This window comes from Pungitius pungitius, chromosome 3 (genome assembly GCF_949316345.1).
Source record: "Pungitius pungitius chromosome 3, fPunPun2.1, whole genome shotgun sequence".
Taxonomy (NCBI): domain Eukaryota; kingdom Metazoa; phylum Chordata; class Actinopteri; order Perciformes; family Gasterosteidae; genus Pungitius; species Pungitius pungitius.
In genome coordinates, this window is record NC_084902.1 from 24,726,004 (window position 1) to 24,752,780 (window position 26,777).

At 49.0% G+C, this 26,777-nt stretch overlaps 2 protein-coding genes across 15 annotated transcripts in view; both read left to right on the plus strand.

Moving 5' to 3' along the window:
* mbnl2 (muscleblind-like splicing regulator 2) overlaps positions 1–18,181 on the plus strand; it is a 38,353-nt gene extending 20,172 nt beyond the window's left edge. For 3 of the 14 annotated variants that reach the window (XR_005120778.2, XR_005120780.2, XR_005120782.2), the window contains exons 3-11: positions 3,777–3,941; positions 4,365–4,568; positions 5,800–6,060; positions 8,724–8,777; positions 9,202–9,346; positions 10,679–10,714; positions 11,760–11,854; positions 13,893–13,988; positions 14,439–14,565. Coding sequence is in view for 5 of the 14 variants with exons in the window: in XM_037479217.2 (XP_037335114.1) it covers positions 3,777–3,941; positions 4,365–4,568; positions 5,800–6,060; positions 8,724–8,777; positions 9,202–9,346; positions 10,679–10,714; positions 14,439–14,563 (990 nt within the window). In the remaining 9 variants the exon portion in view is untranslated. Of the gene's footprint in view, positions 1–3,776; positions 3,942–4,364; positions 4,569–5,799; positions 6,061–8,723; positions 8,778–9,201; positions 9,347–10,678; positions 10,715–11,759; positions 11,855–13,892; positions 13,989–14,438 lie in introns of all 14 variants that reach the window. The other 11 variants (XR_005120808.2, XR_005120787.2, XR_005120826.2 and 8 more) reach the window with 11 other exon arrangements.
* Positions 18,182–19,135: 954 nt separating this feature from the next.
* Positions 19,136–26,480, plus strand: LOC119215526 (ras-related protein Rap-2a-like). Its single transcript, XM_037467757.2, has 2 exons — positions 19,136–19,911; positions 26,235–26,480. Exons 1-2 carry the CDS (start codon positions 19,598–19,600, stop codon positions 26,470–26,472), a joined length of 552 nt encoding a protein of 183 aa, XP_037323654.2. The 5' UTR covers positions 19,136–19,597; the 3' UTR covers positions 26,473–26,480.
* The last annotated feature ends 297 nt before the right edge of the window (positions 26,481–26,777 follow it).

The following is a 26,777-nucleotide window of genomic DNA, read 5'->3' on the forward strand; positions in this document are numbered from 1 at the left end:
GCCAGTGCGTTTACTATGAGGAATGTTTGCCACGTTGTTCCCATCCCTCTGCTAAAGGTCTGTCAACCGGACATTGTGTGATTCAGTAGAAATTTTTGTTTAATTATTAAATGCAAGTTTAATGGACTTAACGGCAACCATGTATAATCTTAAGCCAAAAAGGAAAAGTGGGGTTAAATTCAGACACCAGTATCAAATGCAAAAAAGTATTTTTTAACCGGTTTCCTATTTTACAAATAAAATAAATAGGAAAAACAGTTTTAGTAACTAATGGGCCCTAATTACAAGACCGAAAAAGCATCGAAAGAGCCTCAAGCGGCAAAGTGAGCGTAATCATTTTATAAAATTAGCTTCTTTTATCCCCGTTCTAGCCTGCAACCTTAATAAAATGGAACAGATTAATTCTGGCTACCGCTGTGTGGAAACGGCTCGGAGGAACGTCTCTCCGACCGAAGGATCAGTTTCAAGTCAAAACAAAACGCCGATGGATCATCTCTGATCTCCCCCTCATTGTAGGGAACTAATTACCCCCCCTGAATCAAAACGCCTGTTAGATAACATCGCACAAACACAAGGGCAACGGTGCACAGCACCCAATTGTGAGAGCCCCCCCCTCCCCCCCGCTGAAAGGTATAATTCCCCCGTGTAGCTGTGGCTTTCAAAGATCCTTTTCATAGACGGCTGCTCGGAGGGCAGTGCCCGTGATGAATGGCTTTCTGCTCGGCTCCGTGTGGGTGGCTTCGACAGAAGGCACAGTGTGTGCGTGTGTGCGTGTGTGTGTGTGTGTGTGTGTGTGTGCGTGCGTGTCTGCCACCCTCTCAAGGAGATAAAGGTCTGCAAACCAGATGACGCCACAGCGCTGTCGGACGCCTTTTCTTTCCAGCGCGGTCATGGTGGCGTCGCTGGACGCCCCCCCCCTTTGGGGCCGAGGGCCGCGTGCACCGCTCTTCTCCGTTCGGTTTGTTTTTTTTATATGCGGCGCAGTGCTGCCTTCAGACGGAGCTTACCTCATCGTGTGTGCTTTGAATCCTCAAGCGGTGGCAGAGGAAGCGTCCTCCCGCGCTGCAGCCCGGTCCCTTCCTCCGATCCGGTGCGGCCTCAGAGCACAGAACCGCTGCTGCCGCGAAGCAGATGTGGGGGGGTGGTCGGAGAGGGGACGTGGGTGAGGGCTTTTTTTTAAGGGCACTGATGAATTAGCTCCTCTCCAGATTAAATGGATGCACTGCAGTACACGCGTGGGAGTGTGTGCAGGGTTTTTTTTTTTTTCTTTCTTTTTCTGCATTGTTCCTTGACGACAGCTGCCGAGGCCGCGGCGCCTTTACCAGGGCTCGGATCACGTGCATCTCTCCTCCACCTGACCTTGCATCTCCAGTGCCCGACCTAAGGTTCTAACACTCCCTGCGCCCCCCCTAAAGGATTTCAGTCATTTTATAGCAAATCCATGTCCTCTAGAAGCAAAAGCTAGTGAAAGACCCCGCGAGAGAAGCTGTCTGGACAGGATGTGACACGTCCACAAGCTATAAGTCATGTTCACACACAGGCGCCACCACGAAGAGCGTGCAACTTTCAGATAAAATGTCAAATCTTTTGTAATGGACGACTCTGGACATCGACCTGCTTCCTATGCCTTTGAAGCAGGAACACTGAAACAGGCTGCTGTGGGCCAAAGCCTATATGGCGATACAACCGCTCACCATCTCTCATGAACTCAAACTCCGCCCCTGCTTCACTGCCTCAACCCCCCCCACCTCCCCCCCATCCCCATAGGTGGCACTAGGATGAGTGACAGGCTTAATGGTTTACAACGTGAGCCCTTCGCTAACCTCAGTAAATGTGGAACCTGGATCTTGTCTTGAACACTCATTTACATAACATGTCAGTCCGGTACACTATCTATTATAACCAGATGTCCGGCATCGTATTTTGCATTTTAATGTGGATGAATATATAGTTATCAGTCCGCCTCATACTGTGTCGCAACCCTTAGAGGTAAGTGAATTAAACGGGAATAGTTTCACCCTTTTCACCCTTTTTTGTAAACATTTTAAATAGTGTTGGAAAATATCATTAACAGTGAAAGAGTCTAAGCAAAGGTGCGTCATTTATTTGCTCCTTCCACCTCAGAACTACGCAAAAAAAAAAAAAAATGGATGCGAAGACAAGGCCCGATGCTGAGGCCCATCACGAAGGCAGTGAGAGGAAACAAGACGGCTTTCAGACCAAAGGTTCTACATGGGGAATAATGAGGAGCAACGCGCGTGGAGGCGGAGCCGCGGGGGGGTGGCGGGGGGGGGGGGGGGGGGGTCTGGGCTCCTCTCCGAGTCCACTATGAGGCCCGAGTCTGCGATCGCTGCGGGGTCGCGCACCAGCACCTTCTCTTACTCACACACACACGCACACAAACACACAATCACACCCGCCCACACAGTTCCCCCCGCACACACACACACACACACACACACACACACACCTTGACACCTGCCTACGCGTTCACTCTCGTAGATTCAGGTACACAAAACGCACACACACATTTTGCCAGTCTTCGTGGCGGTGCATACGGCTCCAATTAGTTTTAACACCAGGATTTTTGGAACGTTGTTCCCTCTGATCTGTAAACTCTGTGCGTGTGTGTGTGTGTGTGTGCCTGTGTGTTTATGTCGCTTGTTGCGACCCAGCATGCATCTGTGTGGGCGGGTGTGATTGTGTGCGTGTGAGCCGGTGGGAGGGTTTCAGCGGAGGCCAGTGCCGTCTCACACGTGACTCTCATGGTTACAGAGCTGCTGCTGCTGCAGGGTGTCTCTGTGAAGCTGCTTTCTGACATGCACACACACACACACACACATACACACACGGCGTATGTGTATCCCAAAGTAACTGTTTATTAATGTGGCGAACCAAAATGACGCCTATAGCGTCCGCAGAGCTCCTTTATATCCTTTGTGTTTGCTTCAAATCAGCTGCCAGAAAAGTAATTGTGAAAATGGCAGCGGCGTGTTTGAAGCTCTGTGAGGTGTCTTTAATATCTGTCAGGAAGAAAAGGATGGCCAGGTTTAATATTTCTTTTCGCTTCTGATGAGACTTGAAGATTATTTGTTATTTAGACTGGGAGCGGGGCTTGATTAAAAGTTCCTCTCCCACCTGGAGTGGGGATAGAAAGCTCTCCGTGTTGCTGTACCGACTCCAAAGGGAGGGGGGGGGGGGTTCTACTTCAAATGGCACAGCTCTCTCTCTCTCTCTCTCTCTCTCAAGCCTTTGAGGTAACAGTAAGGAACCATATTATACTTTTATTCCTTTGCATACAAACCCATGGGATGTGTTCCAGATATGTGCTTTACTAAGAATCGTCTGGGGATATTGTGTGATTTTATAGATTCTTCCAGAAGCAGAGGCTCAGCTGGCAATACTGATAATATACATGAAGGGATGATTTTTTATTTTTGCTTTCAAATACATCCATTGAGGGCACATATTACGGAAACAAAACGTAACCCAGATGTGATAACAAAGGACTAGGCGGATGCTTTGAGGACTTATTACAAGGACAGCAAGTCAACATTACTCTTACATTGTTATATAAGACAGAGCCATGCATTAAACAACACTTACAAGCACAATTAAAAGGGAGAATCATCATTTTAATGTTTAATCCACTGATGGCTGTGTGTCAGATTGATTCTAATTTAGCCCCGCCTCCCCCTGCGTGTCACGCCGGTCACTCTGACGTCCCCCCCCCCCGCCTGTTAATGACCTTGGTTGTTCCTCCCTCTCTCCCTCAGGGCCGCTGCACACGAGAGAACTGCAAGTACCTGCACCCGCCCGCTCACCTGAAGACCCAGCTTGAGATCAACGGGCGAAACAACCTGATCCAGCAGAAGACGGCGGCCGCCATGTTCGCCCAACAGATGCAGTTCATGATCCCCGGCGCCGCCATGCAACCTGTGGTCAGTGCCGGCGCAACTCCCTTAAAACTACGCTGTGCTGTTTGTATTTTTTATTTTCGGGACCACATCCGAGGCTCTGGATAACTCGACGGAAGCTGCTCTGCAGTCGGCGGCTGTTTTTTTTCTTCCTGATTGTTCAATGCGCTGGGCGGATGCCAGGTGTGAACGTGTTTAACTGCGTCAATGCAACTCCGGGTACAGCTGCAAAAGAACACGCTGGCTCAGCGAAACCGTCCCAGAATACATAGAGGTTAAAAAAAGAAGAAAAAAGACCCGGCATTCTTCTCTTGTTTCTGCCCTGGCTTCCGTCAACCCATCCATTATTTTTTTTTTCTTTCTCTGAAGCCTATTCCGCCCGGATAAGTGTAGCTGAACTGCCTGTGTCTCTCTGTTTCCACCCCCCGCCCCTCCCTCCTCTCACAGCAGACGTTTCCTGTCAGCCAGGCCCTCGGCTCCAGCGGAGGTCTTAGCTACACGTCGTACCTGACCCCAATGTCCCAAGGCATGGGCCTGATGCCCTCAGACCTCATGCCCAGCGCTCCCTGCATTGTCCCCGGCAGCCCGCCCATCTCCGTGACCGGCGGCTCCTCCTCCAACCAGAAGCTGCTGCGCACTGACAAGCTGGAGGTGACAACCCCCCTATCAACCCCCCCCCCACCCCCCCCTGACCGCGGTGTCTCTTGGGCCTAATGGTAACGCCCTGCCGGTAGATACGTGATGCTGAACATTACAAAGGTGTTATGGTTCTGATGTGATAATACTTGGGTAACGTCTTCAAATAAGCTCCTCACACTGTGCTGCTGACAGGGGCAAGAAAGACACTAAACACTAAACACTAAAATACTACTGCTATAAACACTACCTCCCCGCTTGTCACAGGAGTTGACATGGCAACAAATAACACATCTTCAACCTTTAGAAAGGACTTTTGAAGTGCAGCTTCTTGTTGTGTAAATTCCAAGAACCATGACAAGGCTGCAAATGTTTTTTTTGTTTTTAAGTTATTTATGGCTTAAATAAAATTCAAGGGGGATCCGGCTGGTAAAAAGTTGCCGCCGCCACTCGATTAAAATAACTGTGTCATCCCGCACAGAAAACATTGTGCACGCAAGTATCAGAGACACTAATCGCACCTACTGGTCCTTGCTAGACAGCCACAGTTAGACTCATGTCAACTACCACCCCTCCAGCTGCCCCCACCTGCCCCTCCCTACCCCCCCCCCCCCCCCCTCCCGGGAAACATCTCGGAATGAGAATAGCTCGGTGATCATGTTGTTGCTTTTTTCTTTTCCCACTCCATTTTCAAAGATAAACAATAATCTCCCTTATTACCTGGAGGTGATGTGTGTGCGCCTGTGTGTGTTTTTCTGCGGGAGAGCTATCACTTAGCAACTAAATGAAGTTGGCTATAATGAAACAGCATCCCTGTGAGACACGTACGCACGCCCACACCAAAGCTAGCGCACGCGCGTGTCTGTGTGCACACGTGTGTGTGTGTGTGTGTGTGTGTGTGCGTGCGTGTGTGTGCTGTTGCACGTGGAGCCCCGTGTGATTACGAGGAGCCATCTGAACGGTTCGGTGACTCCGCCATAATTATGGACGCCTTTAGTTACACGGTGGCAAAGAGAAATGTACGCTCTGTGTTTACAGGACAAATGAGGAAAAAGAAGTCAATTTGTTAATTTCTCACGTTCTAAAAGCTCACGGTTTGCGTGTCTCTGCGTGTTTCTCTGTCTTCTCCTTTTGCATGCTCACAATCTGTGTCTGTCCTCGCCCCACCTCCAACCCTTACCCTAACCCACATCTGCCTGTCCGCCTTTTGTCTTTTGTCCCTCCCACCCGGCTCTCCGGCTCGCAGGTGTGCCGCGAGTTCCAGCGGGGCAACTGCGCCCGCGGGGAGACCGACTGCCGCTTCGCCCACCCGAGCGACAGCCCCATGATCGACACCAGCGACAACACCGTCACCGTCTGCATGGACTACATCAAGAGCCGCTGCTCCCGCGAGAAGTGCAAGTACTTCCACCCGCCGGCCCACCTGCAGGCCAAGATTAAGGCCGCCCAACACCAGGCCAACCAGACAGCCGTGGCGGCGCAAGCCGCCGCCACGGCTGCAGCCATGGTGAGATCACGGCACTACAGCTCACTCACAGTGGCAGAGCAGACACACACACACAGGTGTCCCTATAGTAACCAAACAAAGCTCCCAAGGTTAGCTCATGGTTAGGAAGAGTACGTATAGAGCGGTCTGGGTGGGACGGTAATGCTATTTCATAGCGCCTATGTACACTTTACATAGCTCTCACCATGAAGAGCTTAGCCTTTCATTGTAAAGCCCAGAGAGGCCTTGAATAAACAAGTTAATATTTGAGGTTTTGTGGTTGTCAAGAAAGCTGAATATATGAACAATGCCCATATTAGTCGAGGGGGTCGTGGGCCTTGCTGCTTTATACAAAGCACGGATCGTTCAGTAATACATCAGCAAACACATCAAAGATAATGTATGCTCTTCTTGAAGCAACTTTTTGGCCAATTAACCACCGAATCCCCTTACCTCCCGGGGCCGTGCCCTCCGCCGGGCTCGTTCTAGTGGACTCCGGCGAACGGCCCGCAGACAATAGGCGCCCCGAAGTGAGGCCGGTGGACACAATAAACAGGCTTTAGTGGGACCTAAATGCACCAGAGCAGCGCAGCACGAACAAACCCTTATTATCTCGCCGCAGTCCGCCTTTGTTTTCCAATGCCCTTGGTTCACATAGAGACAATGTGCTGGCTCCCCCTCCCCGTCCCACCCGCCAGCTCTCAATGATAAGTGCGGCTCTCTGCTGATCAGTGTAAATTGAATCGGGGATGGATGAGGATGTGGGGGCGGGGTGGGGGGGCGGGGTTGGAGATTTACGCTCCTGAGCCGTGGTTGCGCAGGTGTAGCTCCGCGCAGCCACCTTGTAATGCGCCAGTGTGCTGCTGACTGCCCCCCCCCCCCCCCCCTTCTCCATGGCATGTGCATGCTGCTTCTTTTCCCCTTCTTTTTACACGCGTCGCTCATACTGCTCTCATTGGCTGGCTCCATCGCTGCTTGCTCCCTCTTCGCCCCTCCTCCATGAGTCCACAGTGGGCCTGTCGAGCCCAAGTGAGTTGGCGCCTGTGCGTTTTTGGCAGAGCGCTGCGCCGGCGCGGGGAAGGCGAGAAGGAATTTTAACATGCATGAATAAAAGAGAGCCCGCGGAGCTCTGGCCGGAGGATGACCCTGCAATTCTTTCGTAAAGGCGCACCTTATACACGGCGTCCACGTCATGTCCATTCTCCTTACAAGCAATGCTTCATACTCCTCCTGCCTTCCTCGTACACCCCAACTTCATCAATTTTATGACCCAATTTGCCATCAGCATTTACAAGCTGTGTAAGAGGTGGGCAGGGTTAACCCCAGGACAATGACTTGTTTAGTCAGCACCTTTTATCCAATTTTCTTTCAGCCCTTAGCCAAAGCTGAAGCTCTTTTATTGAAGCAGAGACCCATAAACCCTCTTTTGCTGCACTGCTGCAAATAGGTAACGTCATTATCCATAATTTACTTTTTCTTTTTTTTTTCAGATATATCTGAAGCAAATAGGCTTAAGTGTGCTGTAGATAAGGTTATACATGAACAGATGCGTTTACACTGAGAAGATCCTATTATTGACATTATGTTGTTGCCGCTCTGCTGATAGCAGTCGTCTTTGCTTTTTGTGTTGCTCCGGCGGCCCATCAGCAATGCATTGCCATGCCATGCTATATATATATATATATAGTATTCATGTGTCGTCAGGATATCCACATACAAGAGGCTTGTGCATGTACCCCTGAACCTCTGTGCTCATCACATCCACGTCATCCATTTTCCCCCCCTCTCAGCAGTAAAAAAATAATAATAACGACAAACAGAAGCGATAAGTCTAAATAAAACTTTTACGCTTTTTTCTTTTTCCGGGAGGGTTGTAAGAACCCATCATGTGATCGTAGGACAACTCACAGCATGTCCCCCCCCCCCCCCCCGCCCGAGTACATCATCTCAAGCGCCGCGGCGGTGTTTCCAGCGGCTTACGGGTCCTCAGTGACTGCCGTTCCACGCGGCCTCTCGCTAGCCCCCGTGTTTATCTGCATTTCCGAATCACACGGACATGTCTGTTGTGAGGGGGCAGGCTTCAGTCATTTGAGGGGGGCTCCCTCGCATCCCGAATGGGTCCACGGGGTGTTTTTAGACGTTTGTCACCTCGAGGAGCACTGTAACTAAGGCGTGTGTATAGGAAGCTGTAGAGAGCCTGTGTTCAGATCTCACATGAAGCGTCAGCCCGATTGTGTTCACTGCATTGTCTACGTGGTAGAATTACATATATATATGTATATATATATACATACAAATATTCTTAAAACGTTGACTTGCTTTGTTCAGAAATCGTTACTGCTAAATGCTTTCCCAGTAATTCTTTAAAGTGCATCAAAGAATTTTTCTTTTTTCTTAACTAAAGGTTAATGTAGATGCTTTTTTGCTTTTATACTAATTCAAAAAAGTAGCAATGTCTTCTTTTAAAGTAAACAAAACAGTTTTTTGTTTATGTGCATGCCTATTGTTTTGTATGTGGTATACTTGCATTCAGATTATTTTTGTTTTTGTTTTTTTCCTTCTCACCTATCCACAATGCAATGCTGTCCCCCATGACGCACCTCTGCTTGCTGTTACCTGTATGTTAATACGCTTGAACCCCATTGGCCCACTGCCATCATGTGCTCGCTGCCTGCTAATTAAAGACTCAGTCGACTGCCAAAGCAATGAAGCGACCCCTCGAGGCAACTGTAGACCTGGTACTTTGACCTTTCACCTTTTGCTTTGCATGTAGCTTCTGTAAATGTACTGTAGCCACTCACACAATTTAAGTTGGCTCTTTTTTGTTTGTTGTGAAACACCTGTAAGACACTTTAAAGTTATCACCTAAGATCACCAGTGGCGATTCTAGATTGCACTGTACATTTTGTCGAACTACAACGTAATGTTAAAGAACCCTTTTCTTTCTTGGATGTGTTGTTGGTGTAGTTTTCTTGTTGTCCTTGTGATAGTTAGTTTTCATTTTTTGCCTTGTGCTGTGCATAGAGAGATAAACAGATTTGTACAGTCATATCAGTGTTGACTTGTGTGAGCGCACGGATCAAATCTACTGTGCTTCTGTTGTCTGTGTTTGTGTGTGTGTGTGTGCGCGCGCGTGTGTGTGTGTGTGTTTTGGGTGGATAGGCCTTCCCCCATGGCGTCCTCCAGCCCCTACCAAAGAGACAAGCCCTTGAGAAGAGCAACGGCTCCCTGTTCAACCACAGTGTTTTGCACTACCAGCAGGCGCTTGCCAACGCACAGCTGCAGCAGCCCACTTTCTTTCCCACAGGTAAGAGCCCCCCCACCACCCACAACCCGACCCCGCCCCCCCACCCACCTCCGCCACCTCCGATCGGCCCGCACGGCAAACCCGAGCACTCACAGGTACACGAGGCATGCAAAACCCACGGATGCACAACCAGGAGGGGCTACGCTAACCTCCTCTCCACCGCAAACGGATCCCTATTAGTTCATTTACTTTGTGGAGGGGGGGGGCCACGCTAAAGTGAGAGGGCCTACTCGTGACCCACATGGTGGAGGATCGCTGTGATGGGGCAAGCCATAGTTTTTAACTATTCAACCCTACCCCGCCCCTCGCCCCCCCGTGATGGTGCTTTGGAGCTTTTTTAAAGGGATCGATGACAGCGTAGCATCGACCACACAAACTAAAGGCCTTTTTAGTTTATCTTTTAAAGCAATTTTGTTTGAATTTTCCCAAATCAATTCTCATCTACTCCCTCGCTCGTCTTTGGTTCTTTCGGCCCTTAAACAAAAAACACTCTCTGTCATCTAGTCCCGTAGCAGACCAACTGTAGTTTAACCCCCCCCCCCGGGGTCACGCGCTAAACGAGTTAACCACAGCTAATGCAGCCGCCTGTAGCCACAGTGAGTCACGAGGACAAGTCCCGTCTCTCTGTCTGCTTTGGACCTGCTCTTTTGTTCTTTTCTTCTTTTTTTTTTGTGCGATGCCTGACAGCCCCCCTCTACCCTACCTCCGTATCGGTGTGTGGGAAGTAGCCCTGGGTTAAAGTCATGTTAGCGAATCCTGTTTTCACAGAAGTCTCGGGTGGTTCCTGTGGTGTTTCAGTGACGGACGCCTCGGAAAAAAAAAAAGAGTCCAGTCAACTTTATTTATGCAGTCTGCTTTTGCGGATCTCGATGTAGACACATTGTAAATATGAACCGAATCATCGGGAGATGACCTCGGCAGCTTTAGAAAACAACTGGATCTCAGACAGCAGCGTTTCCAAGTCTAGTAACTTTGATCATATCCTATCGTCACAGATGTGACGTTGACACGTTGGGTAAAAAACCCGTAATCTCACGGCTTCATACGCCACAGCATATGGATGTGCTTTGCGTGTAGCTGCCGCTTTATATGCACAGTGTTTTACCGCTAATGCCATGGATGAAGGAAGGAACTCCTCTGCTTGCTCCCGCTCACTGCATTCATGATATCTGAAGCCGAGTGATGTCTTCCAGCCATTTTTTGTTTTTTGTTTTTGCCTTGTCTAACCTTGTTGTTCTCCTCCCTTCTATATTAACCCGTTTACCTCTCTCTCTCTCTCTCCCTCCCCCTTCTCCCTCCCTCTCACTGTCTGTCTCTGCATGGACACAACAGGGTCAGTCTTGTGCATGAGTCCTGCTAGCAGTCTTGGTAGGTCCTGACCTTCCCTTTGCACACACACACACACACACACACACACACATACACAAGCCCTCGCAGGTGAGACATAAGGTCACTGCATCACCTCCTGTGACAGGGATGAAACTTCCTTTTTTTTTTATTGTCATCAATGAAAATGTCTTCAAACTGAAATAGTCCCTGTGTCCCCGCTGACCTACTCGCTAATAAATGTTTAGTTCATGATGAGGATTGGTAGATGAAATGCTGCCAACTGATCAGTTCTGAAGCTATAGGATAGCCACTGTCTGTTTGATGTGCTGTGTTTATCGGGAAATTTTAAATCAGTTTCCCAGAGAAGTTATTTCAGCCACGTCCGTGGAGCGTCTTGTCTCTGCTAGACGGGGATGGGGAATTACAAAAGAATGACTCGGAATAATGATTTTTTAAATGTACTGTTGATACAGTCCGTCGGCGATGAAGTAGCTGCCTGGGTTTTTGGCTGTTCATCTTGTCAGCCCACATGAATAAAAATAAACGAAGAAAAACAAAAAAAATCCCATCCCCCGCTGCCAAAAAGATGTCATTGATTCTTGGTAATTGGTGTCTTGCGCCGTTTGACTTCTCTGGGAAAAACAGCAAACTGATTTTCCGTATAAATTTCCTTACTTGTGATTGTAATGAGCTTTCTCCTTTTTTTGTTTTTTTTTTGTCGTTTTTTTCTCCCACGCTCTCTTTTTTTTCTTTCTTCCTTTCTTTCTTTCTGTCCTCCTTGCTTTGCATTGTGAACGGTTGCATGCCATCTGCCGGTGTAACCCTAACGATGGCTTGCTGGCTCTCTGTAACCTCCGCCACCAACCACCACCACCAACCACCAACCACCAACCACCAACCACCACCACCACCTCCGACAACAAATGATACCGTGGACATGCACACATCTGTTGCCATGGTTGCCATAACGCCATAACTCCACCTACCTGTCCATTGCTACCACCCCCTTCCCCCCCGTCCCCTCTTTGCCATTCCTCCCCCTCCCCTCTCCACTCACCTCCCCTTTCCCACCCTCAAAACAAAGTCCCAATGATGTACAGTGCTACGCCTGCTACTGTCTCTGCAGCAACAACTCCTGCCACAAGTGTCCCCTACGCAGCAACAGCACCAGCCAATCAGGTTTGCTCCTTTTTAAAGCTTTCTTTCATCAGTCCCTGGAGCTCTGAATAAGTACTGCCTTCTAATGGTTGAGCTGCACCAAACCTGCAGCGAGGCCTCAACTCACGCCCAGCTCCCCTCCCCCCTCCCTCCCCCTTCCCTCCCTCCATCCATCCATCCATCCGCCTGTGCTGGGCGAGCTCAAGCTGGCATGAGAGCCCGAGTGGGCGTTTTCTGGACAATTTCAAGCAAAGGGGGCACCTGCGTAAGCGCGTGGCCCCATTAGGCGCTCTCTCTACAGGCGCTTCTTCAGAGCTCCCACATTTGCAAAGTAGTAGTTGTGTTGCACTACTTCCTGTTTTTTTTTCTGTTTCTTTTGTTGTTTTGCATGTTCTGTTTTAACTTTTGTTTTCCCACTTCACTTGTTGTCGCGTGAGAAGCCTCTCCGTCCGCAGTACGGGAGCGCCCCCCCCCCCAGCTTTGCACAGTGCATTCAAGCAAACCCCGGCGAGCACTTCTGGCGGGTTTGTGACAGCCGCCATGTTTTCCTCTTTTTTGTTTTTGCACCCCTCCCGGTCTCAATTACACTGACGCGAGGAAGCGGCACTAAAAATGGCCTCTGATCGGCGGCTCTGGTGTTGTGTCGTGTCGGCAGCAGCCGGGGGGGAAGCAGGGGGCCATGTTTGATTGGCAGAGTGACGCACGCAGGCCCCATTTTGAACCAGGAGTCATTTGCTGCAACAGATTACTGGGACAGATTACTTTCCACGTTGTTATTGTCATCACCGATGAGGTATAGTGACCAGTGTCACGATTTCCCTTCTCTTCATCTTGCTGCTTTGGCTTTCTGCGTCGAACGTGCGAGAAAATATGTTTAAGACTAAGGTTCCTACGTTATTAGTGAAAAATATACACACACTAAAATACACAAAGCAAAAAACACAGAATCATAAAATGTGAACATTAATAGTTCTTCGCGATGGCGGTTTGATCACCAACCGAAGATCCCTATTACCCCGCGCTTTATTGCCCCTCGCAGGCCGGCAGTGAGTGCACTTCCTGTGAGTCACCGTCTCCTCCTGTAATTGGCATTCAGCAGCCGTAGCGGCAGGAAGCAGAGCTGCTGCTCTTTAAAGATGCATGTGGGACAAGGAGGCGAAGAAACACTGACGTCAGCCCCTCGCTATCTGTCTCCATCTGCACCCCCCCCCCCCCTTGCATAAAGGTCCTTCCAGCTAGGACGACGTTGACATTCATGATCGCCAGCTGTAGTGCGCGTTAAGTACGAGCCTCGTTTACCACAGTAGGTCTCTACTTTATGGATAGATTCTGATCTATTTATTTATTATTTTCTCTCATGTGCCCCTTGATTAGCGTCTCCTTTATTGTGTGCCTTCTTCAAGACGCGACACTAATCATCACGTTCCTGTTGTATCCGCGGCTACGGCCGCATGTGAGGGACACGCCTGCATGGAGGGGCGGGGGGACGTTTGTTGCAGACGTTGACAGACGTTCAGCGTGCGGTCAATGTGCCAGACTGCTGACGTCTTGCTGGGCGGGGGGGGGGGGGGGGGGGGGGGGTGGGTGCTGTATTGTGATGTGGCAGCGCCCTCGACTGTCTGAACGGGGCATTACATCACACACTACAAGTTGCGTGCGCCCCCTTTTTAATTGACTATAGTTAGGACATTTGTTGTTTGGTTTTACCCCACCTGCGGTACCAGGTGAAGAGGGGGGGGGGGGGGTGTAACATCCCACACGTGGCTGATCCCCCACCAGCAATATTTTTCCACGCCGCACTGTGGAGCAGCCCGCGCTCCCCACCTCTCCACCTGCGGGGTGACCTTCTGCGATGTGTGATGCGACCAGCGGCTCCTGCCTCTTGCACATTAACAAGCGCCGCGCTGCTGTGTGACGTGTCGGCTTGTTGCCAGTGGCAACCACATGATGGCCCCGCAAAGCAGCTCTTCTACCTGTGTCTAATCCCCTCCCCCCACCCCCAAAGACAACTCTAATATTCTTCTTTTTTTCTCCCTCTCTCTTTCTTGTGTTGGATCAGTTTTATCTCCTAAAGAGAGAGTACGCTCAGAGGTGACCAGACCTGAGTCAAATGCTATTTGCAGACGATCGGCAACTTTTTCCTCTCATCTGGCAGGTGGCGTGACCACAACTCATTCACTAAGACCCTATCAGAACTGTTCCAACACAAAGACGTTGCCTTGTTGATATGTGGGCGTGTTTACCTCCACCCGTCATATCAAAGTGGCTTCTAGCGACACATTCCCTGTTTTTTGAATGATTTGGACCAGGATGCCGCCCTAAAGAGGCGTTTAAATTTCGCCCACAATCTAGGCAGCCGGGATCCGGCGTAAAGGTTTGTTAGACGATTTGACAACCTTTGTTGTAAGCACATTGATGCCTTAATTCGGCAGAAATGAAGGCAAATAGAGTTTGACCCAGTTCACACCAAACACAATAAAATATATCTTGATTATGATATTAAAATATTAAAAGTTTTTTCTCTTTCAGGTTGACTAAATGTGTCTCCCCTGTTTGTTTCCCTCCTTTTGTTTCCGGTCTCCATCTCTCTATCTCTCTCCTCCAGATTATCCTGAAGTAAGTTTCAGGAAGGGAATGGAGTGTCACGAAGCCGCATTCGAAAACCCCAAACCGCCCCAGTGTAAATACTACCTTACCTCTCACGTCGAGGTCCAGCAACCTGCATGCTAAGAGTGTAACCATGAGATATACTGCAGTGCCGGTGTAACACACACTTTAAAACAACATTTAAAAAAAAAAGGTTATATACTGTACGTACTGCTAGAAAAAAAAAGAACTATTAACGTGAAAAAGTCTAAAATATTCTAATGTATAGTACTACATACACAGCAGATACACTATAGAGGTCATTTTACCACCTGTTCTCCCAAAGTACCGTGGATCCCCTCTCTTTCATGTTTATTCTCGAGAAAGCGCTGCACAATGTTCATCCCTTTTCGGTTAGGGAAAAGAACTGTGAGAGAGACGCTTGATGTGCACTGTATGAGACATTTAGTTACCGGAAGAGTCGCAGTAAACCCCACCACAACTGCACCAGCGCTCATAAGAGAGTTTTTTATTTTTTATTCTTTTTATTTTTTGCTTTCCTCTCTGGGAAGTTGAATGTCCTTGGGGCGGACGGGCTCATTTTTTTCTTAATGGGACTGTCCCCGCGAGAGTGGTGACCCTCACCTGCCCCAGATGCTGTTAAGATGCCATGATGACACCCCCCCTCTCCTCCTCCTCCTCCTCCGGACAACTTTTCATCTCTGGAAGCATCTTGCCAAAGCAGAAGAAGGTCGATGGAAATCAACCTGCCAGCGAGCAGAGCCACATCTTCGCACCCTTGATAAGTTCTGCTTTGTTTTTTGTTTGTTTTTTTTGCCACTTTCGCGTTCAGTTCTTTTTTGTTCGAGAGCAGCGAGCGGGATGGATCGCGCACAGACTTCTGCATGCGGTCGGGACCCGGGAAAGACAGTCACTGAAGATATCAACAACACACACACACACACAAAAAAAGAAAGAAAAGAAAACCCCCCTGAAGGCTCGGGTCCGTGCCAAAAGGGCTTTAAAACCAACACACCGAGCCCTTGTGCGCATGCGCGTGAGACTGATGGTCTGCCGGCAGACTGGGACTTGAAGCGAGGTCGAGCAGGTGACGACACCTGGGCCCAAATTGGAGAGGGGTGGGGGTTGGTGTGTGTGTGTGTGGGGGGGGTGGTTAAAAGTGCTGAGACTAAACAAAAATACGGTGCATTTGACGACGCTCGTCAAGTAAAAAAAAAAAAAAAGAAAGGAAAAAAAAGATGACTTGTACTTGGACTGGAGGGCTATCTGTGACCCCCCCGCCCCACTATCACCGATGATCCTGTTCCATTTTAGAAAAAAAAACGTAGAAGTGCCTAAAAAATGCTCATGAACGAGATACACACACACACACACACAAAACACCACCACCGGCTGTCGGGAGCCTGAGTGGACTTTATTTCGGGGAAAGACATCACACGTGACTCGATGGAAGCGAAAGAAGTCAAAGAACCGACAAAGAAAAAGATAAAAACCTTAGCTTTGTAGGACGCGTGGCGACTTTCGCGGCGCACCATCGTTTCTAACCACGGTTCGAGTAGTTTACACAAGGAACGAAAACAATGTATTGTAAACTGTGTCATGTAAGTAAAGTGTCTCTTTTTTGAGAGTTTATATTCATGGTTCTAGAAATGTATTCAAAGTTATTTAAATTTTGTGTTGTGTCTACTATCAAGGTATTTTTGACCCCTTCCCTCATCCCCTCCCCCCACCCCCCTTTGTCTCCTCCGCCACCTCCACCCAAAACAATCATCTCTTTCAGCCCAGACCATTATTCCATTCGACCTACTCCTCGTTTGAAAAGCACGATTTGACTAACTCTCATTTTACAAAAACCCCTGATGTAATTTCATGGTGCTTGATCAACATTGATGATCCACAATCACTTCACTCTGGTTTCACGTGTATTTTTGGGGGGCTTCGTTCGCTCCGATTGTCTCCACGCGCATTCTGATTTGTCAGTGATTTTTGTGGAAGGTGGTGAAAGTTTTGTTTTTGTCGTAATTTATTATGTTTCTCTTGGTCGGATTTTAGTCAAACTATGTTGTTAACTATTCTATTTTGAAATGAATGTAATTTATTGAGCTGTTCTGCACGGTTGGTCATTTCAAGGTCTAACCTGTCAGGTCAGCGAATGGGAAGTCGCGCTCGTCTGAGGGGCGGGGGTTAAAAAGTCAACCCACCAATGGAAAGCTACTGGATCTTTCTTGCCTTCTCACAAGATCACGGTGTCGCACTAATGAGCATAGCTATAGAGTTTCATGTGTTGTTGGGGAAAAAAATGTTTATTGTATTGATGACATTTTACCAAAAAAAAGAGCAGAAAATTTTCAAAAAATATGTACTTTTCACTCTAGTATAATAGTATTTCATAACAATATTAAGTTGTTGCCGTGGCAAACAAATGTTGCAAATACTAAAGTTCGATATTTTTGTAAATTACATTGTTAAGTTGTTTGTTTTGTTTCTCTTTGCTAGAACACTGTACACAAGGTAGATCGTAAAGGAGATATGAACATTTCTTATTCTTCACTGAGATTATGACAATGACCTAATATTTACATTAGCAGATAGACAGCCTGTGTAGAGCTGCGACTTTAACACTTAAATATATGTAAAGTCATCAATATTACGTAGAATATATATATATATATATATAAATATGTATGTGTGTATATATATATATATATATACACATATATATATATATATAAGAACTAAATAATCTAAAGTAAATAAGTTCAGAAGTCCAACCCCTGACAAAGGATCTTTATATGTTCTACATTGAGACATTTTATTCAAGGCGTATGTATTACTAGAGTTAAGGATTGCACTTTTCATATTGTTTAAATGTAATCTGTTTTTTTTCCCATTCCCTTTAAAGGGTTTTGTGAGGTTTCTGCACCCTGCTAGTACAGTCAGTCTGTCTTATCGATCCAAAGCACTGGTGAATGACTCCAGTTCAACATGTTGCATGAGAAAGCATTTTTCTTTTCTTACTGAACGATAACGTCCTGAATGTTTATCCTCACAAAATGTCCCGATTTGGTGACCCCCAATGCCCTTGTGTATGGAAGCCTCTTGAGGTGTAATGTTAATTTTTGTTGTTGTTTCTATTTTTTAATGTGTTTGCAATGATTGACTGACGGAGAAAGAAAAAGAAAAAATGTAAGCACTTTCTGAGCAGTTTGTCAACTGAGCAGTCTCAGCTTATCCAAAACACTTTGCCTTATCTTGACTCCATCGTGCTTAAGGTTTTATGTTTTTAAGAGTTCCTAAGAAGTTTATTCAAGAGATCTGACCGGGTCTTCTTTCTCAAATCCCTTCTCAATTTTCTTTTTCAAATGTGTATCTTTATATCTGAAAACATTTTTTAAGGTTTTAATGTGCACATCAAAAGGCCAAAAGCAGGGTGGGAGATTGAAATTCACAGCTTTAGCCAGAAGAGGGCGCTACACTGGAGACTGCAGGCCCTGAATCATTACCGCCTGTGTGTGCCATCGTTTTTTGCAGTGTGCCCCGCCAACACAGTAAAGACACAAAGAAAAATTGACGAGAAGACCCTCATCGGATTTATAGTTTAAATGTAATCATTTTTTAAAATGTATTGTTTTTTTTGCATACTTTTGTGCTATTTTATGTTTCTATAGTCAGATGTTTCTTTGGTTCCAACAAGATAGTGTAAAATCTATTGAAAGAAAGAAATAAAGAAAATCAAAGAAATGTTTGGCTTGGATCTCTTCTTTGTGTCCCATAAAGGAAACTGAACGCCCCCCCCCCCCCCCCCCCTCTCTCAAAGGCCCCTCGTTGGTCCCAGAAGTCCACTCTGGGAACAACTGCCATAAAAGCACATAAACCCAGCGAGTAGGTTCTCAAGCTTCAGACCAAATGTTGATGCTGCTTTCATGGAAGTAGCTATCTGCCATACGCCATTTAGTAACCGCATGGGAACATTGTGATAAGGACTCTTTAATTTGTTGTTTACCATGTTATTTCCTGTTACACCAGTGGAAACATTTTTTGAGTTGAGTAAGAAAATTTGAGGGTTTGATCAGAACTCTGCTCAGTGTAAGTTACTTTCATACTTCCATACTCAAGGGACTTCATATTAAAACATGTCAAATATTATATTTAACAACAACCAGCAAGGGCAAGACCAGGCCAAGAGCAGTGGACACCCACACAGAATTTCCTCTTGAGACTTGTGGAGAGGGACTCGTCCTGTCATCCGATTGGTGCTCAGCCCGGGTTTGCCGGCTGGATTCCATGACAACAGTGTCACATCAGTCCATTTAGAAAATGCCCCAAAATAACAGTGACTAAGCCCTCCATAGCCACAGCATGACCTTAGAGAGCCACCATGTCCGGGAGGTGGGCCAGTTTACTACAGCAATGTTGACCCGAGTGCAAATCAAATCATTGGATTTTTGTTGTTGTTTAATGGACACAATGTAACTTACAAAATAGGGCTAGTGGCAATTTCCTTTAGATCCTTCCTTAGATCCCCATCCTCCCTCCGTCTCCATGTGGCACTAATCGCCCCCCATACATTCCAGGAAATAGTAGCCTAACATCCAATGTGGATGCGCCGACTCCAGAGGCGTGGACTCCCAGCAAAGCCCCGTCGCCCTCCATAAGGATGAGCACGGCGCTTCGCCTTTAACCGTATCCCCCCCCCCCTCCTCCCTCCACTGTACCCCACTGTGCGGGAGACGCGCACCGCTCGCCCCCCGCTCCCGTCGGCACGCACAAAGATGCGCCTCGGCTCTATTAATAGCCTCTCTTCTTTTTACCCCACCAACGCCTTATTGCATTATGGATGCCCCCGGAACGGTGTCCCTGCCAGATAGCGTGGGAATCTCTCAGTAGAGAGGCCGTGGCCCTTCATCCTGCCGGGGGCCGCCCGCTCCAGCATCCACAGAACGAGAAGCAGATAGGTAGAAGCGGAGGGAGAGAGAGAAAAAAAGGGGGGGGGGGGAGGGTTAGCGCGTCGCGTTCGAGACAGGCCGGTCGCCGTGCCATGGCCGCGTAGCGCGCGCGCGTCTAGACCCGCCCGTTGCACCGGGGGTTTGCGTTCGTTTCGCCCGCCGCTGAAGGACCTCGTTCTCTGCATGCCGGATTCAGGTCCGCCGGAGCGCGATGCGGGAGTATAAGGTGGTGGTGCTCGGCAGCGGCGGGGTGGGGAAGTCCGCCCTGACGGTCCAGTTCGTCACCGGGACGTTCATCGAGAAGTACGACCCGACCATCGAAGATTTCTACCGGAAGGAGATCGAGGTGGACTCCTCTCCGTCGGTGCTGGAGATCCTCGATACGGCCGGCACCGAGCAGTTCGCCTCGATGAGGGACCTTTACATCAGGAACGGCCAAGGCTTCATCCTGGTCTACAGCCTGGTCAACCAGCAAAGTTTTCAGGACATCAAGCCCATGAGGGACCAGATCATCAGGGTGAAAAGGTGAGACGGCATTAAAAATAAGATGATTTATCCTGTCTAGCGTGATGCAAGAGGGATGGGGTTATCTATCGTTTGAGGGCCCCTGTAAGTTGTCCCATCCTGCTGCTACATGGGCAACGCAAGTTGTGTTGTGATGCAGTGGATTGATTGCCACGCTCATTCCTTGAAAATGTCCAGGTGGATTTATAACTATGAAAAAGTATTCATCATCTTGCTGGGGAGTTTCCACGTTAAGTGGGATGGGGGGATTCTTTGGGGTCCCGAGGGCCCCAAAAAGTCCCCCTGTCCCACTTAAAAAGACACGACAAAATGTGGGATTCTTCTTTTGGAGGAGGAATAAAAAAAACTTTCATCTTCTCAGCTCCCTCCTCTTCCTCCCTGTCTGCCCCCACCCCCTCCTCCCTGCGCGTGAGAAGCTGCATCCAGCTCACATGTTCTTCATAAGGGAGGCCCAGCTGCGGCTCACCTGTCATACAGCAACCCGCTGAACTCTCGTCTCATAGCCTCTGTCTCTCACACATGACTAACTCTGGGTGGCTTTCATCAGCTCAGTCCATTACTCAACAAAACCACTGAGCTCATCTCACGGCTGGGAGAGGAGCAGAGAGACGGGAGAGAAGGGGAACGGGGATCTTTCCATCTGACACATCTGTCCGTTGTCACGGACAACTTAAGAGTCTTAAGGCCTAGCGTCGTGAGGGCGAGACTGTATGAAGTGGGGCTGGTTTGGTCCCAGGACAATGTTTCCGCTGCTATTACAGCATCGGAAACCTATTTCAAATTTTACAAAGGTGAGGTATTAAAGACGTCCTTACACTGAGATAGGAGGAATTTCCACCACTCTCAGTTTGTGAGTGAAGGTGCAGCCAGGAGACGGTTAGCTTAGCATAATGTCTGAAGGCAGGAGCTCTATCCAAAGGTTGAACCTGTAAAGCTAAAGAAGCAACACATAATCCCCCCCCCCCCCCCCCCCCCCGGAGTAAACCCAGTTGGAGGTGCAAACACGGGGGAGAGCGTTGCATTGCCGACGGAGGCGCGGTGCACAGGGGGGAACTCCTTTGAAATGCAAAGTACACTGACAGGTTTGGACTGTGCTCCGCCCCCACCCTGCCCCTCTGCATCCCCACCTACGCTGTCCTCAAGTGTTTCTCCATTAATATTTCATGCTTTTATTTCTCACTGCTCTGGGTCTAATGTCGTGATTGCTATACTGTACTGTATCGCGTTGAACCTTAGTGTCTCATTTGGCAGCCTGCAAAAGCGCAAATATATTTTTTTGAGAGGACCGGACATCCGCGCGGTCTCCCGCCTCTAATAAAATTGAGCAACGCGATCTTTGCCCGCTCTTCGTTTGCTGTGTCCACGGGATCGGCCTCCCGAACTTCTCGCTGAGCCAGCAGCAACAACAAGCGCCGCACGGAGATGTAGTATGTGCCCACTCACCAGGACTTAATGGGATTGTGTTGGGTCGGAAGCCAAGAAGACATCAGGCCTTCATTAAGGAGACATATAAACCGGCAGGCTTGTGCAGGGGCCTGGGGGGGGCTGTGAAGGGGGTGGGGTATCATGGAAAAGATGTGGGATCCTGTATGTTTCTGCTCTGTGTGGCACATCACCTCGATTGTGCTGACTCGTGCGTATGAGGCGGCGGTGCAGTGAGGAGCGGGAAATACACTTTGACTAATAGTTGGACATTTTGGGAAATACACCGAATCAGTTTCTTGCCAGCAGTTAAATGAGAAGGTCGATAACGTCGATAACGTCTGTGCTGCATTCAACCGGAGCCCGGGGCCAATTAGCTTTGCTTAGCATAATTACTTTAAACAGGGGTCAACACCTTATGCTTCAAGAGATTATGCTACATGCAGCCCTGCAGCTCAATTATTTAACATGAGTAACAACACAACGATTTACATTTTTCCTTGATGCTAAGCTAAGCTAATCGGCTGTACAGCGTATTTACATAAGCGGCATCATTCTAGACGTCAAATCTTCGGCAACAGAGTGAATTTAGCAGAATACCAAACTATTCCTTTCTAGTGTTTAGCATTTCCCGCCACTTGTCTCCCGCACCAGAAGGCCTGTCTGAAAAGTAATAGGAGTTAGCGTGTTAGCGTGTTAGCTCTCCACCACCACAAAGACTGTTGAAATCTGTATTAGGCGCTCAGCCGTCATTAAACGAGGTGCTTTTCATCACGTCTCGGTGCATCATTGATGCATCATTGATGCGTACTTTGCGCAGAACGCGTCGTTTTTGACGCACTTCGAGCGCCTCGCAGATCGACCCAATGAACCCCCGTGTCCACGCCGCAATCTGTGGAAACAACATCTGGGCGTAGCCCTCCTCGCAATCTAATAATCTCCCTGCTCGCCTGTGAAGCTTTATTGCAGTGTCGGCCCTGGTGGAAGAGGAGGATGAGGAGGGCGGATTCAAAGCACTCGGGCTGCGTTTTCACGCTGCACTGATGCTGTGTCTAATAGCAGGAGATGAGCATCAGGCGGCGTTGAGTGGCACCAGAAAACGACACGTCCCAGGGGGAGCTTTGGTGGAGGTGCAGTGCAACTCCCCGACCTCGGGGCTTTTAGCGTCCAGATGGAGAGAGTTGTTAAAGCGGGCCGGCTCGGTTTGAAGCGCTCTTTGGGACGGCTCTCCGGCAGCTGTGTTGCACATCTGTGTTACCACATTTGTGCAACGTTTGGAGCTGATCGAATGGGACACTGGGACGGTCTCGCACAGGTGAATGCATCAATGAATAAAAGCCCCCGAGTCCACAGGATGGTAAATGCATAAACAGGCGAGATTCCTTAAGGCTGGAACATGCTTCTGCGTCTGTGTGTCGACGGACTCGTTTCAATTCATGGTTCATCAAGTCTTGCAAAGCAATTCACCGCCAGAACACTAGGTGGAAAAAACGTTTTTTCTTGAAGACGACCTACAGAGTGACGTCTGGCGTGGAAGTCGTTGGTTTGTTTATTCATCCATTAGAGGCTTTTTTGCCCCGTGCATCGCCACTGCTGCTTTTCATCGCATTTTTTCCCTCCACAACTTTGTAAACCCCTCGCCTGGCAAACCGACGTTCGCGGAGATCTGCGTCCACTATGAGGACGCAACCTTATAGTCCGCCAATGACGGGTTGTATGAGTGGTCATATTCACGTTTTTTTCCAACAAAAACTCTTCAAACTGATTCATTCTCTCGTAAATCTTCGTTTAAATAATGGCGCAATTATGCTATGAAACCGGAAACGTGGAGACTCCAGAAAGGATGTCGTTAGCAGCCGCAAGTCCAGAAAAATGGGATGACAGACGCAAGCGCGCAAGAGGGGGCGAAAAGGCGCGCAAGGGGCTCTTGGGTCTGCGTGTCCTTGCGTTTCTCTGAAAATGCAGAAGCATAAACTAGGCTTTAGTATAAAATCCTTTATCTGTAGCTGGAATGCACCCAAACACACTCTAAGCCGCTTTCACACCTCTGGATTTCTGGTTCAAGTCTGTTCAAGTAGGTCTGCTGTTGTGAAAGCGTTGCAGAGGGAAATCAAGCAAACTTTTAAGAATCCCGAGAACATTTATGACATTAAAGTTCCCTCCCACCTGGTTACTCGTTTTTAAACCTCTTCATTTTGTACTCTATGTCTAGACTGCACTGCAAAGCAGGAATAATTAAAGTAATTAGGACTCCCATGCTGCCTTTACTGCATCCGCACCAAAGGCGCAAATGAAGAACAAAGACAAAGACCCTCCATCGTTTTTTTGCGGTTTGCGTCGTCTGCTGCCTCGTCGTCCGGCGGCGACACCCTTCGGGCGCTGTAGGTCCCGCTCCGTCCGGGTCTCCCCCCCCCCCGCAAACGGACACGTGCGCGAGGCCGCTAATTAGCGGCAGATGCAGAGGACGCAGGCGCTCCGAGGGCCCGGTGTCGGAGGCGCCTGGCTGTTTTTGTTTGTAGTTTCTGCCTCGGCCCGTAAGGGAAAGTCACTGTAGCTGTTTAGCACAGCAGGTAGCGTTAATAAGGCGCTGGCAGCCTCAGGCTAAGTGGAAAAAGGGTTGTTTTTTTCCCCTCCTTGTGAGTTATAAACACAGATTCTGCGTGTGTGGGAGGTTTTTATGTCCCCCTCCTCCCCTGAGCAAGCTTTTATTTTCTTTTTGTTTACTGTAAAGGCCCAAATGTCGCTCAGCACATGTTGTGCAAGATTCCACATGCGGCCGCCTCGGGGCCCCCGAAACAGAACATTGCCCCGAAGGGATGTTTTCATGGCGGGATCGCGGAAATCAACACAAACGTTAAGATCCATATCCACGTGTCATAGCATTAAGCCGCCGCCGCTCGTTTCGCCCCAAAATCCAACGCGACTCGTCCCCCACTTCCATTTCAGAAAACCAAAAACGCTGCACATTCACAGAGCCGGTCGTTTAAGCCGAGCCATGCAAGCACATTCCCTCCAGCGGTGCTTGGCTGCCAAGTCGTGCTGGACCGGGGACAAGTTAGCTCTGTGTGTAACATCCTCCGGCTTCATGACACACAGGTGACGGTACCCGCACCTGGAGAAGCCACCAAAACGAGGACGAGGACCCTGTTCACTGTGAACGTCGACGTAAATACGGCAATACGTACCACGCGAGGGCAGTGGAAAGGAAAAGCGACGTGACACAGGCCGCATCCTTTTTGAGCTGTCACTCAAATATGTGTAGCATTTATTAAATAAAGTGCTACACAAAACAAAAGGGCTAAATTTGATTGAATTATGTACCGAAAGCTGTAATATCTGGCCAATGCCCGTTTATCTGGAGACAGTAATTGTGTGAGCAATATCATTTTTCTTATTTTGCATATCAATGTTGGGTTTTACTTTAAAGACCGCAATCTGAAAAAAATAAAAATGAACACACATTCCTTCCGAAAAAGATCTAGCTTGAAATGATACGACAAGTAGCACAAATATATGTGATAACACCTTAGTTAGCGTGTAGCTGGAGATACCCCTGGGATCACATTTTAATTGAGGGCACGTCCAGCGGGTTTTGAGTCTACCGGAGCGCCGGTTTTGATGCCGCAACAAACGACCCGCCGTCCCACCCGTGTCTCTGAAGTTATATATAGAGTTCCTCCTGCGAGGCTGTCAGCTTGCATTTGTACCCGTGATGCGCACCTGGTTCACACTTCACCCCCCCCCCCCCTGAGTCCGGCACACCGGGCCTGTGTGAGACGCCCGTCCTGCTGAGGTCAGCTCTTGTTTGTGTGTGTGTGTGTGTGTGAGAGAAAATGTCAAGCTGCAGGGAAGTCTTTGACATTTGCAACATTTTGGCACCTCAGCAGGTCGGTTTAGCTCAGGGAGACCCCGAGCCCGGGCGGCGTGGCAGCCGGCCCCCAATTTGCAGATAAGAGCTCATTTCATCTCAATGGCAGCAGCGGACGGATAAGCCGGGGGGGGGACGCACTCGGGAGTGACTTCCGGTTGACTGCCATTGCTCCCTGTGACAATATATGCTCGCTGTAATGGACGTGCAGTGGTTATTTAATCATCGAAACAAAGTACCGCCACCACCATCCCGGCATGTAGTCACAACAACGCGCTGTTTTCGATGAATGAGCCGGAGGAACATATTAGGCAGTAAATGGTTCAGTTGCAAGGCATCCAAGGCCAACGTTGAACGGGCCCCCCACGTGAGAGCAGCACATTAGCTTTATTGAATTATTCAATAACCTCAACCATCACTCTGCCCCGGCCTGGTTTCCTTGTATCGATGGACGCAGGCGAACTGTCATCGTCAGCCACGCGCTGTGAGGGGAAGAAAGCTTCTGACCCGTTAAGAGACGCATTAGTGCATGATGGAAATGACGCAACGTGGAGGGCCACCCATCACGAACCAGAACGGGGGGCCATTAGCCGGGCAGCTCGCGCGCCCCCGCCGCCGCGTATACAACTTCCCACGAATAAATAGAGCGGCGCAGCGGTTGTTTATTCCTTCTTCCTGGTGACGGTTTTCTAACGGGACCGCCCACTGACAATAACACCACGGGGGGAGTGATGGAGGCCTCCTGGGGAGCTGGAGCTGAATCGCTCCATTGTGCATTGTTCAAAAACGTTATTGTTTCTGCATCTAACAAATACACTATGTAGGCCAACAACACACACAAACACACACACACACACAGTTTGGTCTGTTTCTTTCCCTCCTGCATTCCCCCTTCGGCAGCAGGAAGTTGCTTTAGTCTCGGTCTGGAACAAAACGCACCCGGACCGGGGGAGGAAAGGGGGTGGGGGGGGGGCTGACAGCAACTTCCAGATGTGCACGCCTCTGATGCAACACTCTCTCTTCTCATTTCCAGGTATCAGCAGGTGCCGGTGGTGCTGGTGGGCAACAAGGTGGACCTGGAGGAGGAGAGGGAGGTGTCCCCCGGCGAGGGCCAGGCGCTGGCCGAGGACTGGGGCTGCCCCTTCATGGAGACCTCGGCCAAGAGCAAGACCATGGTGGACGAGCTCTTCGCCGAGATCGTGAGGCAGATGGACTTCTGCCCTCTGCCGGACCGGAGGGAGGCCTGCTGCCCCGCCTGCAGCGTACAGTAGCAGCCTGCCAGGGGGGGGTGGGTGGGTGGGGGGAGGGTGGACGGGAGGAGGGGGGGGGGGGGGGGGTGGAATTCGACGAGTTGAAGACGGAGGGATTTGAAAGTGAGAATCCACTCTTTCTAAAACTGTTACGACCTGCTTCCTGTATTGAGCAGTTTAGGCCTGTGCATTCTGGGAAATGTAGGAAATCCCTTAACTGATGCAGGCGTAGCAAAAAGGGGGGGGGGGGGTAATTAGCTCTACAACGTACATCACTCTTCGGACATCGGGGGGGGGGGGGGGGGGATTTTTCCCCTTGAGAGAAA

Excerpts from the sequence above, each read along its gene's own strand:
- LOC119215526 (XM_037467757.2), top strand. The coding sequence starts at position 19,598 with ATGCGGGAGTATAAGGTGGTGGTGCTCGGCAGCGGCGGGGTGGGGAAG. Across the intron at positions 19,912-26,234 it reads CAGATCATCAGGGTGAAAAG|GTATCAGCAGGTGCCGGTGG; the intron begins GTGAGACGGCAT and ends TCTCATTTCCAG.